We start from the raw sequence: 15041 nt of genomic DNA on the forward strand, positions 1-15041 counted from the left end.
TAGGATTTCATTTCTACTTTCAAGAAAATACTTTGTATAATGTACAACAAACATTAAATATTTGTTCAGGGCAGCCTGGGTGGTTCAGCGGTTTAGCACCACCTTCAGCCCAGGGCCTGATCCTGGAGACTCGGGATCATGTCTGGCATTGGGCTCCCTGCATGGTGCCTGCTTTGCTTCTCCCTCTACCTATGTCTCTATCTCTCATGAATAAATAAATAAAATCTTTAAAAAGAAAAAAAAAGGGTAAATGAAAAAACTCTAAACAGTTGGGCCACCCTTGGGGGTGGGGATCTCAATAGCCAGAGCTCATGGACCAAATTCTTTGATTAGTGAATAACTGGGATCCAACTGCCTTCTGCCCTTGTATGTCTTACTCAAGACTGGGATTTTCATAAGAGATCTGGTTGCTTTAGCTGTCGGGGTGCGGTATACAGAATTGTGATTGGTAATCCCACCAGGACCGTATGAAATGTGGGTCAGTTTCCCAAAGGAAAGAAGGGTTAAGGAGAGAAGTGATACTAGATAGAGAAAAACAGTAATTGTTTATTAGAGATATGTAGTCATTATGCAGGGCTTACTAGGGGCCAGGTACCATGGTACATTTATATATGGATTTTGATATTTAATCCTCACAGTAACTTTAGGAGGTAGATACTATTTCTCATACCCGCTTTACAGAGGGAATACAGGCTTAATAAAGACAAAATAATCGGGGAACCTTACTGGCTCAGTCAGAGGAGCGTGTGACTTTTGATTTCTCGGGGTCATGGGTTTGAGCCCCACATTGAATGCAGAGATTACTTAAATAAAACTCAAAACAGGGGCGCCTGAGTGACTAAGTCAGTTAAGTGTCTGACTCTTGATTTTGGTTCAGGTCATGATCTTGGGGTCATGGGATTGAGCCCTGCATCAGGCTCTGAGATTAGTGGGGAATCTGCTTGAGATTTTTCTCTCTCTCCCTCTGCCCCTCCATGTACTCTCTTTCTAAAATAAATCTTTTTTAAAAACCCTTAAAATTTAACAAAATAATTTGCTTAGCATTGCAAAGCTAGAATGTGGTAGAATTGAATATGTTGCATTTTCTTCTCTATATCTTGTTCCTTTGAATTTTTTTTTTAAAGATTTTATTTATTTATTCATAGAGACACACAGAGAGAGAGAGAGAGAGGCAGAGGCACAGGCAGAGGGAGAAGCAGGCTCCATGCAGGGAGCCTGATGTGGGACTTGATCCAGGGTCCCCAGGATCAAACCCCCGGCTGCAGGCAGTGCTAAACGGCTGCGCCACCGGGGCTGCCCTCCTTTGAATTATTTCCTGATCTATGTGCCGTTTTTGTTTATTCATAGGGGATCATCAAGCTTTGATGTATGTGTTGGCCAGTTCTGACATCTCCTTAAGGGAGCGCTGCATTGAGGAAGATCAAACAAGACTGTTTGCAAATTAGGGAATGGACCGTTTGGGTTCCTTTAGCAGTAAGTATAGTGGCAACAAGCCCCAGGTGAATATTAGCAGCAAACTCAAGTGGAAGTTGATCAAAGAAGAAAAATAAGCACTTGGAAGTTAAAGCCCTGCAAATCTGATCCTAAAGGAATAACAGTATCAAATCAAAATAAAATTAACCAATACTTATTGATTGCTCACTAAACACATGACACAGACATATCATCCTAGGTCTTGTAAGAAAACTATGCTCAAACATAGTATGATTAACCTGCAGTTAGACTTAAGAAAGCAGTTGAATTTCTCTTTAGAACCAATAACATATTTTAGATGCCTTGATAAGAAATAATGTCAGTATGGAATAAAAGACATGCTTCTCTCCCCCCTTTCCTTTTAGGTGGAACTTGTGTTCTAAGAGTGAACCACAGTATAATAATAATGCAGGAAATTGTATGTGTATGAAATAAATTCAGGCAGCCATTGCTATGGAGAAAAAATATACTGCCTCTTCTTTGTTTATGATGAGAAGAGATTTGGCAGAAATAGAAATTCTATTGTTAGATGTTAGTAGTGCTGCAATGAGAAGAAACAGAAAGGCACTCTGGGGTATTGTTTCCTTTTCAGCAATTTCTTAAAGGACCTCTTATTTGCTCTCTTATCACATTCCCTATCTATATAAATTTAGGACAGAATGAAGTCTTCAAACACATCCAGTTCAAATCTCTCGTTTTACACATGGAGAAAACCTAAATGAATTTTCCTGATGCTGAAAGTGTAAACTGAAATCATTCTCGTTCTCTTTTTAAAATAATTTTTAAGATTTTTATTTGGAGATAATTTCAAACGTACAAGAAAATTAAAAGAATAAGATTAAGAACCAAGGGATCCCTATATACCGTTAATCTCTTACTCTATTTGTGTGTATTCTCTGTTTATCTGTAAATATACGTATAAGTACCTCTATATGATTTATATATATATATAATATGTACAGGCAGACATAGACACTGCATTTTTTTTTTCAGAATCATTTAAGGGTAAGAGACATATATCCTGGCCCTTTACCCTACACACTTTAGTGTTTATTTCCTAAGAATGGGGATATTTTATTTATTCATTATTTATTTATTTTAGTTTATTTTTTTTAAGTTTTTTTTTTTAATTTACTTATTCATGAGAGATACAGAGAGAGGCAGAGACACAGGCAGAGGGAGAAGCAGGCTTCATGCAGGGAGCCCGACATGGGACTCGATCCCGGGTCTCCAGGATCACACCCTGAGCTGCAGGCGGCGCTAAACCACTGTGCCACCAGGGCTGCCTGGGATATTTTATTATATAATTTCAGTAGAGTTATCAACTAGTAAATTTAACATCAATTAGATATTTTTATACAATCTATCGTCTTTTTTTTTTAGGGGTCAAGTCTTATATTAAGTTGCTATGTATCTTTAGTCTCCTTTAAACTGAAACATTACCACAGCCTTTGTCTTTAGTGACATTGACACTTTTGAAGAAGACAGGCCCTTTCTCCCTCTCATTTTTAAAACAGAGGTTTCTCGTATTGGATTTGTTTGGTCTTGCTCTATACCTCACTGGTGATAATGGTTTTGAAAACCCAGTCATGGTATCTGAGTTCTCCGTTGTGTAATTTGTATTTTTCCCTTGCATGTAATAAATAACCCATAGGGAGACACTTTCAGGCCATAAAATATCCCACTCACCAAAATTTCTCCCTAGATTTAACATACATTATGATTTTTGCCTGATCCAGTCTCTACCATCATGCAAAATCATGTTTTTCCCCCAGTTCCAGCACTCTCCGCATTTGCTAGTTAGCACTTATATATATATTATTATACAATTATATTGTTACGTGTAATATATATAATATTATATAATTTCTTGATTATATAATCAAGAGCCCTGTGTCCATTATTTAATTGATGTTTTTATTTATTATAAGTGTGGACACACAAATTACTATTTTATCAAGGTTTATATTTCTTTATCATACTTAATTATTTTGGCTTTCAGATTGTCCCAGTTTGACCTCTGTGAGTTCCTTCAATCTGGCTCCTACATCCTTAATCACACCCACCACTTTTTTGAGCGTCTCCTTACCTTTTGGCTACATGTTCCAGGTGCATCTTGCATCTTCTCTGCCCCAGCCCTGGAATCAACCACTTCTCTGAGGAACCCTGGTTCCTTTTAGAGAGGAGTGACATTAAGAGATCAAGATCTGGTCATTGCTCATTACTACTAGCATATCTTTGCATCTTGGATCCTTGGCCCACAGAGCTATGAAATATATGTGCATATATGCCATATGCATATATACCAATACATACACTTTTAAGAAATCATGAGTTCACATTGATACCTCAAGTTCATCTTCAGAGGCTTTTTCCTTGTTTTCCCCCATTCTTTATTTGTGTGTCCTTTCCTCTGTGAGAACCTTGGCAGCCAACATCAGCACGTTTACTCATTTGCTCAGTCTTTTAATACATCCAAAATTATGTCAGAGTTGCTTTTTTACCTACCACTACATAAAACAGACCTCCTTCCACAAGTTCAAGATTTGTTTGCATCACCCAAAACTGAAGGTATATTGTTAAGTGTTCATAAGTTTAGATTTTGTTTTTCCTTTTTCAGTGTGGTTATAGTATTCTGAAATACTATCAGGTTCAGGGCACCTAGGTAGCTCAGCGGTTGAGCGTCTGCCTTTGGCTCAGGTCGTGATCCCAGGGTCCTGGGATCAAGTCCCACATCAGGCTCCTGGTGAGGAGCCTGCTTCTTTCTCTGCCTGTGTCTCTGCCTCTCTCTCTCTCTGTGTCTCTCATGAATACATAAATAAAATCTTTTATAAAAATTAAAAAGCATAAAAGATACTATCAGGTTCATCTGTTCATACTGTTTTTAGTTTTCCCTTTTTATATTTATTAATGTGATTTTTTAAAATAAATTTGTAGAATATAAGTACACTTCCAAAAGTCAAAACAATAAAATATATATTTGGAGAATGATTACTCCCTCCTATGTTTCTTCCATTCCATTCCCCCTCTGCCAGCTCTTTGTAGGTATCCAACTTCATTGTTTCCTAGTTTATCTGTCTTTTATTTCTTTTTGTGAAAATAAACAGACATGTTTGTTTGGGGTTTTTCCCAAACAAATGTGTACATTTTTACAGTGTGTTTTTTTTCATTTAATAGAATCTTCTGGATATACTATTTTAGTTTATAAAGATAGTTCTTTCTTTTTTTTTTTTTTATAGTTGCATAGGACTCCATTGTTTAGGTACTCCATTGTTTGTTAAACTACTATTCTTCAGTGCTTGGACATCGAGGTAGTAGTTTGTAATTCCAAATAATGTTCTAATGCATTCCCATCAGCAATATATGAGAATGCCTATTTCTCCACATTCTAAGAAAGTATTATCAGGCTTTTGAACTTTTGCTAGTCTGATGGGTGAGAAGTTCTCAGTATAGATTTCTGTTATGAGTGAAATTGAGTGTCTTTTCATATGTTTAAAAGGGCCATTTTTTGGTCTATCTCTTTTTCTTCTAATTATCTTTGTTTTACAATAGGATTTTTGTTCTTTCTTTTTTCCCCTCAGTTTTTAAAAGTTTTTATATAATGGGGACTTTAGCTCTTTGTCTGTAATATGTTTTCAAATTTTTTTTTTAGCTTATTTGCCTTTTTATTTTGCTTACGGTGTTTTTTGCCAATAAAGTTTTTTGTTTGTATTTATGTAGTCAAGTTTATTAATTTTATCGCCTTTGGATTTTGAATGATGGTAAAAAAGCCTTTCCTTACTCTTAGGTTATAGAAAAGTTCTAGAATATCTTTGTGAAGGATAGTTTGACTATCAAAAACCCTCTGTGCTCAACAGTTCTAGTTCTAGAAAAATATATATTCTGAAGAACACAATAGCATTCTTCATAATAGTGAAAAATTGGAAACAATATAAGTGCCCACCAGTAGAGAACTGATTAGATAAGTTGTTTTCAACCTTAGGAGGCCCCATGTTTTCTTTTTATAATATTTTTAGAGCTCATTTACTCTTTGGAAATGAAATACATAGGTAACATAACACATCTACATCCATGATGTCAAAGAAACAGAAATAATAATGGCTTAACCATAATACAAAGAATAAACAAAAGAAAATAATGAACTAACATAATTTATTTTAAAATAATATGTACCTCAATATGTTTAGACATGATTTCAGTAGAAGACATAATGACTTAAGTAGTCAGATGCTTGCACCCATATGTTGAATCACTGTGACTCTTACAACTACAAAAGCAGTGATTCATGTGTGTTGTATTGGTGACTCAGAAATCCCACAAGCCTGAATAACTCTTGGTAAAGTTCCGAACAAAACAAGATATAATCTCCTGTAGAAGTACATGCAGTTGCCTTCCTGGAAAATTAAGTACATATTAAGGCTGTCAAAAACATTTTGTTTTATATGTAACATGGAATTAAGTTCTAGGTCATGTAATTATGAACAGGTTTTTCATCATCTTGAATGTCTGATAGGACATTTCAAAGTTGTATAGGACACAGGCCACTTCTTTGTTGTGTGGGAATGTCTTGAGCCTTGTAGAATATCTAGCATCCCTGCTCCTCACCTGTTAAATGGTAGTAGTGCTCTCTAGTCATTGTGACAACAAAGGAAGCATTTCCTCAGATTTCCAAAATGCCTCCCTAGGTGGGCAGTTCAAAACTATTAGGTTAGATGATTGTTACAGTGGAATAGTATTCATCTATTAAAGAGAACAAGGAAGATGTATGTACTGTCATGAAAGATGTTGCCGGTATATTGTTAAGTGGGAAAAAAGGCTACAAAACATCGCATATAGTATCCCCCCCCCTTTTTTTAGGATTTTATTTATTTATTCACGAGAGACACAGGCAGAGACATAGGCAGAGGGAGAAGCAGGCTCCCTGTGGGGAGCCTATTGCAGGTCCCAATCCCAGGACCCCAGGATCATGCCCTGAGCCACCCAGGCGCCCCTATAGTATCACTTTTATTAAAATATATACACACCCATACATGGAAGAAAGGCTGGAAATCAAAATGTTAGTAGAGAATGACTTTATGCTTTTCTTACATAAAAATTTTAAAGCTGGGATCCCTGGGTGGCGCAGCAGTTTGGCGCCTGCCTTTGGCCTAGGGCGCGATCCTGGAGACCCGGGATCGAATCCCATGTCGGGCTCCCGGTGCATGGAGCCTGCTTCTCCCTCTGCCTGTGTCTCTGCCTCTCTCTCTCTGTGTGTGTGTGACTATCATAAATAAATAAAAATTAAAAATAAATAAATAAATAAATCCTCCTTGATTCATGTAACACTGAAAAAAAAAATTTAAAGCTATAAATTGGGTCAGTTTTATGAAATAATTACTTCTCGATGTGAAGGTTTAAAAACTCTTTACTTTGGCCAGTGACTGATTTTTTTTTTCCCCCTGAGGAAAGAAAAATAAAGAAAAATAAATAAGCTTATATCATTAAAAGGATGTGAATGGGTATCCCCGTGTGGCTCAGTGGTTTAGTGCCTGGCTTTGGCCCAAGGTGTGATCCTGGAGGCCCAGGATGAGTCCAACATCAGGCTCCCTGCATGGAGCCTGCTTCACCCTCTGCCTGTGTCTCTGCCTCTCCCTCTCTGTGTCTCTCATGAATAAATCAATAAAATCTTTAAAAAATAATTAATTAAAAAAATAAAAGGACGTGAGAAAGAAGGTAATCTGGTAAAAATTATCATCTGGCACTTAATATAAAATAATTTTGTTCTTCCATGTCAAAATTTAAAATGGGAGAAGTGGGTTAGTTGCTGTTCTATGTATTTATTTTGAAGCTATTGCCAAAAGGATTATGTTTCTCTCCCATTATTTTCCTCCAGGTCTTCATTTAGAAACAAATACAAAGAACAATAATCATCACTTGAAGGAGGGAAAGTGCCTTGAAGAGTGTTTCTTGGGCTTTAGAAAGGAAAATGCTATTACAGAATGTGAGAAATCCTGCCCCAGGCTAAGCAGATTAAATTCTTTCATCTACCTTCAAAGCCTGTGTTTTCTTAGACTCCTGCTGTCACAGAGAACAACTCTGCTAGGTTGCCCTGACTTTAAAGAGGCAGAGTTTGGGGCAACCAGGGACACACATATTGGCTTTTATACCACTTTAGAGAGTTTGGATTGTACTTTTTCTTTTTTCTTTTTTAAGATTTTTATTTATTTATTTGAGAGAGAGAGCATAAGTGGGAGGGGTGGGGGAGTGGCAGGCTCCTTGCTGAGCAGGGAACCCTATGTGGGGCTCCATCCCAACACCCTGGGATCATGACCTGAGCTGAGGGCAGACGCTTAACTGACTGAGCCACCCTGGCACCCCTGGATTTTACTTCTTGCCTTAATATTTCAGTAATAGTACCATCATTGGAACTGGAAGAAGGTATGCTATGCTCTCTGCTTACTGTGAGAGAAAGGAAGGGAGCTTTCCAGGGTTTAAATCTCAACTCAGATATAAAGTGGTAGATCGTAAGACGTATATTTATTTTTTATTTTTATTTTTTTTTTATTTTTTTTTTTATTTATTTATGATAGTCACAGAGAGAGAGAGAGATTGGCAGAGACACAGGCAGAGGGAGAAGCGGGCTCCATGCACCGGGAGCCCGATGTGGGATTCGATCCCGGTCTCCAGGATCGCGCCCTGGGCCAAAGGCAGGCGCCAAACCGCTGCGCCACCCAGGGATCCCAGTAAGACGTATATTTAAAGGAGTTTTTTTCCCCCAACTTTTTATTATAAAAATTTGTAGACTTACAGAAAAGTTGAAAGAACAGTACAGTTGGCCACTACCTACATTTAACAGTCATTAACATTTTGTCAGATTTGCTTTATCTAAAAATATATATATGTGTTGTGTAAGTATGTGACATTTTCTCTCCTGGAAAAATAACTAGAAAGGAAAGCTTATATTTGTAAATTTCTCTGCAAGGGTTATATCTATTTAAATGATATTTATAGTAGTAGATATTACTATAGGAAAGAATAAAGCTGCCCTGAAAGAAAAAAGGAATGTAATTTTTGTGTTTTCTTATTTAGAATGAGCTCATCTTATTTCCAAGACAAGCTGAGTCTTCTGCACAGCTCACCACCTGTGTAGTTGCTGATTTTCACCTTGAATTTTAGGTAATCATAACATGTTTTGAAGCTGATACATTTTTCTTTTTGTTCTAGATGATCCCTCTGATAAGCCACCTTGCCGAGGCTGCTCCTCCTACCTCATGGAGCCTTATATCAAGTGTGCTGAATGTGGGCCACCTCCTTTTTTCCTCTGCTTACAGGTAACTCATTAAGGAGAGGTTTGCCACTCCTGGCCTAGTTTTATGGATATAGTAAATTCAGAGATGACTGTCAAATACTCAAAAGGACCATATCTTATTAAATGTATCTCTCCTACTTTGTCTTCCATTACACATTTTATCAGTGAAAAGTTGGGGAACAGAGCAGATGGATGACAGACTGTTGAATATTCTACATCTCTATATCAACCTAATGCTCAACACTGTTTCTGCCATAGATTTCAAGTATTGGGCCTACAGGAAACAATTGAAGGATTATTCGTTTCTATAGCACCTATGATACTATTATTGAAGAGTGATCTTTGGGCAGGTGACAAACAAGGAAACAAATCATTCTGTGGATGATGGTAGTAATAATACTAATTACAAGTGCTTACTTTGTTGTCAGGCACTCTTTTGAGTAATTTATGTGAATTAATCTTTAGTTCATCACTATAACCCTATGAAGTAGGTATGATTAGCATCCCCATTTTATAAAGGAAACTCGGGCAAAGAGAGTTTAAGTAGTTTGCTCAAGGTCACTCAGCAAATACCATATTTTATTGGATCCAAGACGCTGTTGATTGTAAGAAGCATCCCAATTTTAGAAATGACAGATGGCTATTTTCATTTTAGAAAAAATAAAATGGCTTTTTATTACAAGATGAATCCTCATTTTAGAGTTTTAAAATATGAAAAACTACATGTCTTAGAATTGCCTAAATACTTAAGTATAGAGCTACGATTCAGATTTACTGAGTCTGATTCGAGGGCTTATGTTCTCATCAAAAGAGGAGATGTCCTAGGAAGAAGCCTTTTATTCAGATTGTTTTCTCCTCTGTGAGGGCCACTGAAGAACTGTGATCAGGAATATAACCATCCTCTTGTGGCTGCAGACAAGATTAAATGAATTCTTAAAAACTCATCATAAGAGTAGAGCACCCCCAAACCATCTTTTATCCTATAAGAAAGCATTTCAAAAAGTAGCTTTTTGGTAACTTACTTTTCCTTTCTTTTGCAGTGTTTCACTCGAGGATTTGAGTATAAGAAACATCAAAGTGATCATACTTATGAGATAATGGTAATGGTGAAGTTGCAGGGAATTTCTATTCCTTTGTCATGTATTGTACTGGGAATATCTATTTTTCTTCACCTCCAAGTATCTCCTTCCCTTTTCTTTCCTTCTCTTCTGAATTAGGTAATCATTTCCTAGTAAGTGTTTCAGGGTTTTATGGATCTATGAAGACAATTAAGTTCAAAAATCATTTTATATACTTAGATTTTTGTTTCAAACTTGGAAGGAATTTGAAAGTACTTATTGAGGGGCGCTTGGCTGGCTCAGTCAGTAGAGCATGTGACTCTTGAGCTCAGTGTTGTGAATTTAAGCCCAGTTGTGAGGGTAGTTTACTTTTAAAAAATTGAGAGATTAAAAAAAGTGCTTATTGAGATTTACTGATATAAGGATAAGAGGTACACTGCATTACTGGTTCACTGATAAACACGTAGTAAATGTTGCTGTTTGATATTATTATGTGGGCAGTGGTGAACTTTACTCTCTCCTCCTGCCTTGCGGAAATTAGTTACCCTCTGAGTTAAGTTATACAATGAACATTGAGGTGCGCCTGAGTGGTTCGGTCAGTTGAACAGCTGCCTTTGGCTCAGGTCATGATCTCAGTGTCCTGGGATTGAGCTCTGCATCAGGCTCCCTGCTCAGTGGGAAGTCTGCTTCTCACTCTGCCTCTCCCCTCTACTTATGCGTGTGCGCTCTCTCTCTGTCTCTCAAATAAATAAATAAAATCTTTAAAAAGATTAAAAAAGTGAACGATATATAATGTGAATGATATATAAAATCACTTTGAAGAGACAGATTGGCTTATAGGCCAGAAGAGGACTTGAAGTTGATTGATTGTACTGCCACCTCTAAAGAAAGAATGAGAGGCAGATGTTGGTGGTATCCCTTCCAAGCTCTAGCCAGAGGAATGGGTACTTTGATAAGCCAAAATGAATATCTGGTCTGCTTGGCAGATGTGTATATCTTTGTCAAGATAGTTTTGTCAATTATCAGAAAATAAGTTACATTTGGCCTCCCATTCAGTTTTTCTCACAGGAAGGAATACTGGCTGGGCATCTTAGCAGTAATAATTTTACGTTGTAGATCAATCCATTTATACTTGTATTAGTTTCCTATTGCTTCTATAACAAATTATGAAATGGCCTAAGGAAAAAAATTTTTTTAAATTAAAAAATTAAGTGGCCTAAGAACACAAATTTATCGTCTCACAATTATGTAGGTCAGAAGACCAGTAGGCTGCAGGTCCCATAATGTCAAAATGAAGGTGTTTGCTAGCTTGGGCTGTTATCTAGAGGCCCTGGGAGAGTCTGCTTCCAGTTTGCTTCCATCTGCATTCCAGTTGGCAAAATTCATTGCCTTGAGGTTGTAGGACTGATGCTACTCTTCCCTTATTGGCTGTTGGCCAGGGCTTGTTCTGAGCCACTAGAGAGCTCCCTTTTTCTATATTTGAAGCTAGCAATGGCCAGGAGTTCTTGAGGGTGATTGATGAAAAATGCCTGGAACCTCTCTGACCTCTCCTGCTGCCTCTGTGCTGAATCTCTCCAACTCTCCTGCCTCCCTCCTCCTTTTTTAAAGGACATCTTGTTTATTTATTTAGTCTCTACACCCAATATGGGGCTTGAACTCATAACCCCAGGATCAAGAGTTGCATGTTTTTCCAACTGAGCTAGGCAGGCATCTCTTTCCTGCCTCCCTCTTCTACTTTTTTTTATTTATTTATTTATTTATTTATTTATTTATTTATTTATTTATTTTTAAGATGTATTTATTTATTCAGTCAGAGAGAGCGAGAGAGAGGCAGAGACACAGGCAGAGGGAGAGGGAGAAGCAGGCTCCATGCAGGAAGCCCGATGTGGGACTCGATCCCAGGTCTCCAGGATCACACCCCGGGCTGCAGGCGGCACTAAACCGCTGTGCCACCAGGGCTGCCCCCTCTTCTACTTTTGAAGGCTTGGGTCATTACATTGGGCCTACCCAAATTATCTAGGCTAAGGTCAGCTGATTAGTGCCTTAATCCCTTCAGCAGAGTTCCCTCAGAGCAATATCTATTTACTATTTGATTGAATAATGAGGGGACAGGAATCTTGGGGGAGAGGGGCACATCTTTGAAATTCTGCCTATCACAGTGCCATAATGTATCTACTTCAGTCTCTGAAAAGTTTAGGAAGGGTAAATTAGCATCTCTGAGTCTGATTATGTGTGGGGTCCTATTTAAGATGGGTTTCTGAGGGGCGCTTGGGTGGCTCAGTTGGTTAAGCATCTGCCTTCGGCTCAGGTCATGACCTCAGGGTCTTGGGATTGAGCCCCACATCAGGCTCCCTGCTCAGTGGGGAGCCTGCTTCTCCCTCTCCCTCTGCCATTCCCCCCGCATGTGCGCTCTGGCTCTTTTTATCTCACTGTCAAATAAATAAAAGAACTCTTTTTTAAAAAAAAGAAAAAGATGAGGTCCTGAGCCTCTAATGCTGAGAGTCAGATCCTGGTCCATAAAATGCTCATTTAGTAAGAGTTCTTGGCAGCCAACTGACTAGCCTTCTCCTACTTCTTTCTAGACACCTTCAGTCTTCTAAATAGTTTCTCCGCTAATTATAAGATTTGGAATAAAATTTTTTTAGGGGGTGCCTGGGTGGCTTAGTTGGTTAGGCATCTTCCTTTGGCTCAGGTTATGATCCCAGGGCCCTAGGATCGAGTCCCTCGTCAAGCTCCTTGCTCAGCAGGGAGTCTGCTTCTCCCTCTGCCTCTGCCCCTGCTCATGCTCACTCTCTTTCTCAAATCTAAAACAATATTTTTTATATTAGACTTTGTTTTTGTTTTGTTTTGTTTTGTTTTGTTTTTTGAGTGGGGCGGGGGAGGGGCAGGAGGGGCGGGGGGGCCCCGGCCCATGGGGCTAGACTTTGTTTTGTAGAGTATTATATGTTTGCAGCAAAATTGAATAGAAATTATGGAGATTTCCCATATATCTTCTGCCCCAAAGCGTGTATAATCTCTCCCATTAAAAGTATCTCCCATGAGAGTGGTACATTTGTTATAACTGATAAACCTACATTGACTTGTCATTATCATCCAGAGTCCACTTTTTTTTTTTTTCAAGATTTTATTTGTTTATTCATGAGAGACACACAGAGGGGCAGAAAAAGGCAGAGGGAGAAGCAGGCTCCCAGTAGGGAGCCCAGTGCAGGACTTGAACCCAGGACCCCGGGATCACGACCTGAGCCAAAGGCAGATGCTCAACCACTGAGCCACCCAGGCGTCACTCCAGAGTCCACATTTACATCAGAGTTCACTCTTGGTGTTGTACCACATTGGGCTTCTTGCTCATTGGGGAATCTACTTCTCCCTCTGCCATTCCCCCTGCTCCTGTTGCTCGCTCGCTCGCTCACTCTCTGAAAATAAAATCTTTTAAAAAAATGCTGTTGGAGTCCCTGGGTGGCTCAGTCGGTTAAGTGTCTACTTTTGGCTCAGGTCGTGATCTCCAGGTCCTGGGATCTAGCCCTTCATCAGGCTCATTGCTTAGCAGAGAGTCTGCTTTTCCCTCCTCCTGCTCTGGTGCACTCTCTCTCTCTCTCTCCCTCTGAAATAAATTTAAAAAATAAAATAAATTTTTAAAAAACTGTTATAAACTTCCATGTACAGGTTTTTGTGTGGACATAAGTTTTCAGCTCTTTTGGGTAAATAACAAGGAGTGCAACTGCTGGATCACAAGGTAGGAGTTGTTTAGTTCTGCAAGAAACTGCCAAATTTGTCTTCCAAAGTGGCTGTACCATTTTGCATTCCCACTAGCAACAAGTGAGAGTTCCTATTGCTCTACACCTTCACCAGCATTCGATACCAGTATTTTTCATTTTGGCCATTCTAATAGGGATATAGTGGCAACTCTGTTTTAATTAACATTTTTTGATAAGATATGTGAAACATCTTTTCATATGAATAATTTTTATTTCTACTTTGTCAATTGCAAGATGAAGGAACAGTTGGGAAGATGTGGTCAAATTATCTATGACTTTTGAGTTCATTTCACCAGTGTATCAGATCTTGAGAAAACTGGTTTTTTCTTCCCAAATTCACACAAAAAGGCCTAGAACCAGAACACAAACTTTTTCATTTGAATTGCTTTCACAGTTCCTTACAGGATAATCCAGTATAGGCTGGGTATATTGATGGTCATCCACTGTAGGAAAACTGAGCATGCGCTCTCCAGCTTTTCTGGGCATCATGCCTTCCACATAATGCTGAAGGCACTAAGTTTCACTCCAAGGCCAATTAAGTCTTCTGATTACATCATCCTTTTCTTACATATTCAACACCCATACAAACACATTTCAGAAATCTGTCCTTTACTTTGGGGAGTTTTTGGAGGTTACTAATACTCCTTTTTTTCCTGCCAATCTTTTCTATTCCCAGATAAGGAAAAGAAGTCTCTTTCCTTCTGTAGGAATGATGACCAAATTTTGCCTTCTACACAATGAAGCCACTAAAAACTTTAGTTTTTTTGTTTTGGGGGTTTTTGGTGGTTTTTTTGGGGTTCTTTTTCTTTCTTTCTTTCTGAAGCCACGGAAAACTTTAAATGGTTTTTAGTACTTTTGTCATCTCACAGTGCTGTATTTTTGGAAGTTACTCATGCTGTGGTGGGTGGTGCATTAATCAAGATTTCTGAGTTCTATGCCTATTTTTGTCTTATAATTCTTAGAACCTTGAACAAGTCAAAAGCACCTCTTTCTGCCACACCCTTTATACCAGTGATCTTAAACTCTAGTGCCTAAGAATCATCTGGGAGCTTCTTAAAATTATAGATTTCCTAAGCCCTACTCTTAGAGGTTTTGGTTAGTAAGGCTGAGATTGGGTTCAGGAATTGAATAACACTGATTGAACTTTAAGGGAAACTCCCTTGTGCCCATTTATTTTTTGATGTAGAAAGTCTTAACTCACAATAAAGTTGATGAAGACTAATTTCCTAAAGTACAGTTCTAGAAATAACATGGGCTCTTCAACTATGAGTTTTCATATTTATATGTATTTATGATATTTGCCAGATTTATTAGTACGAATATAGACATAGACTGAATATATGACATAGACTATTTTTGGATTTCATGGTACCTCATGTGCTGGGCATGTTCATAGTATGTGCTCAGATAAAAATATGTTGCTTATTAGCATTGTAATTTCACAAATCATGGAGTTTTTTTTGTCAT

General features: G+C 38.2%; 1 protein-coding gene across 9 annotated transcripts in view; it reads left to right on the forward strand.

Moving 5' to 3' along the window:
* The window catches only part of TADA2A (transcriptional adaptor 2A), a 51963-nt gene that overhangs the window by 1708 nt on the left and 35214 nt on the right, over positions 1–15041 (forward strand). For 5 of the 9 annotated variants that reach the window (XM_072747665.1, XM_072747669.1, XM_072747671.1 and 2 more), the window contains exons 2-4: positions 1348–1473; positions 8677–8783; positions 9802–9861. In XM_072747665.1, coding sequence (XP_072603766.1) covers positions 1449–1473; positions 8677–8783; positions 9802–9861 — 192 coding nt within the window. In that variant the 5' untranslated portion in view covers positions 1348–1448. The remainder of the gene's footprint in view (positions 1–1347; positions 1474–8676; positions 8784–9801; positions 9862–15041) is intronic. The other 4 variants (XM_072747667.1, XM_072747673.1, XM_072747668.1 and 1 more) reach the window with 1 other exon arrangement.

Source organism: Vulpes vulpes, chromosome 2 (genome assembly GCF_048418805.1).
Source record: "Vulpes vulpes isolate BD-2025 chromosome 2, VulVul3, whole genome shotgun sequence".
NCBI classification, from domain to species: domain Eukaryota; kingdom Metazoa; phylum Chordata; class Mammalia; order Carnivora; family Canidae; genus Vulpes; species Vulpes vulpes.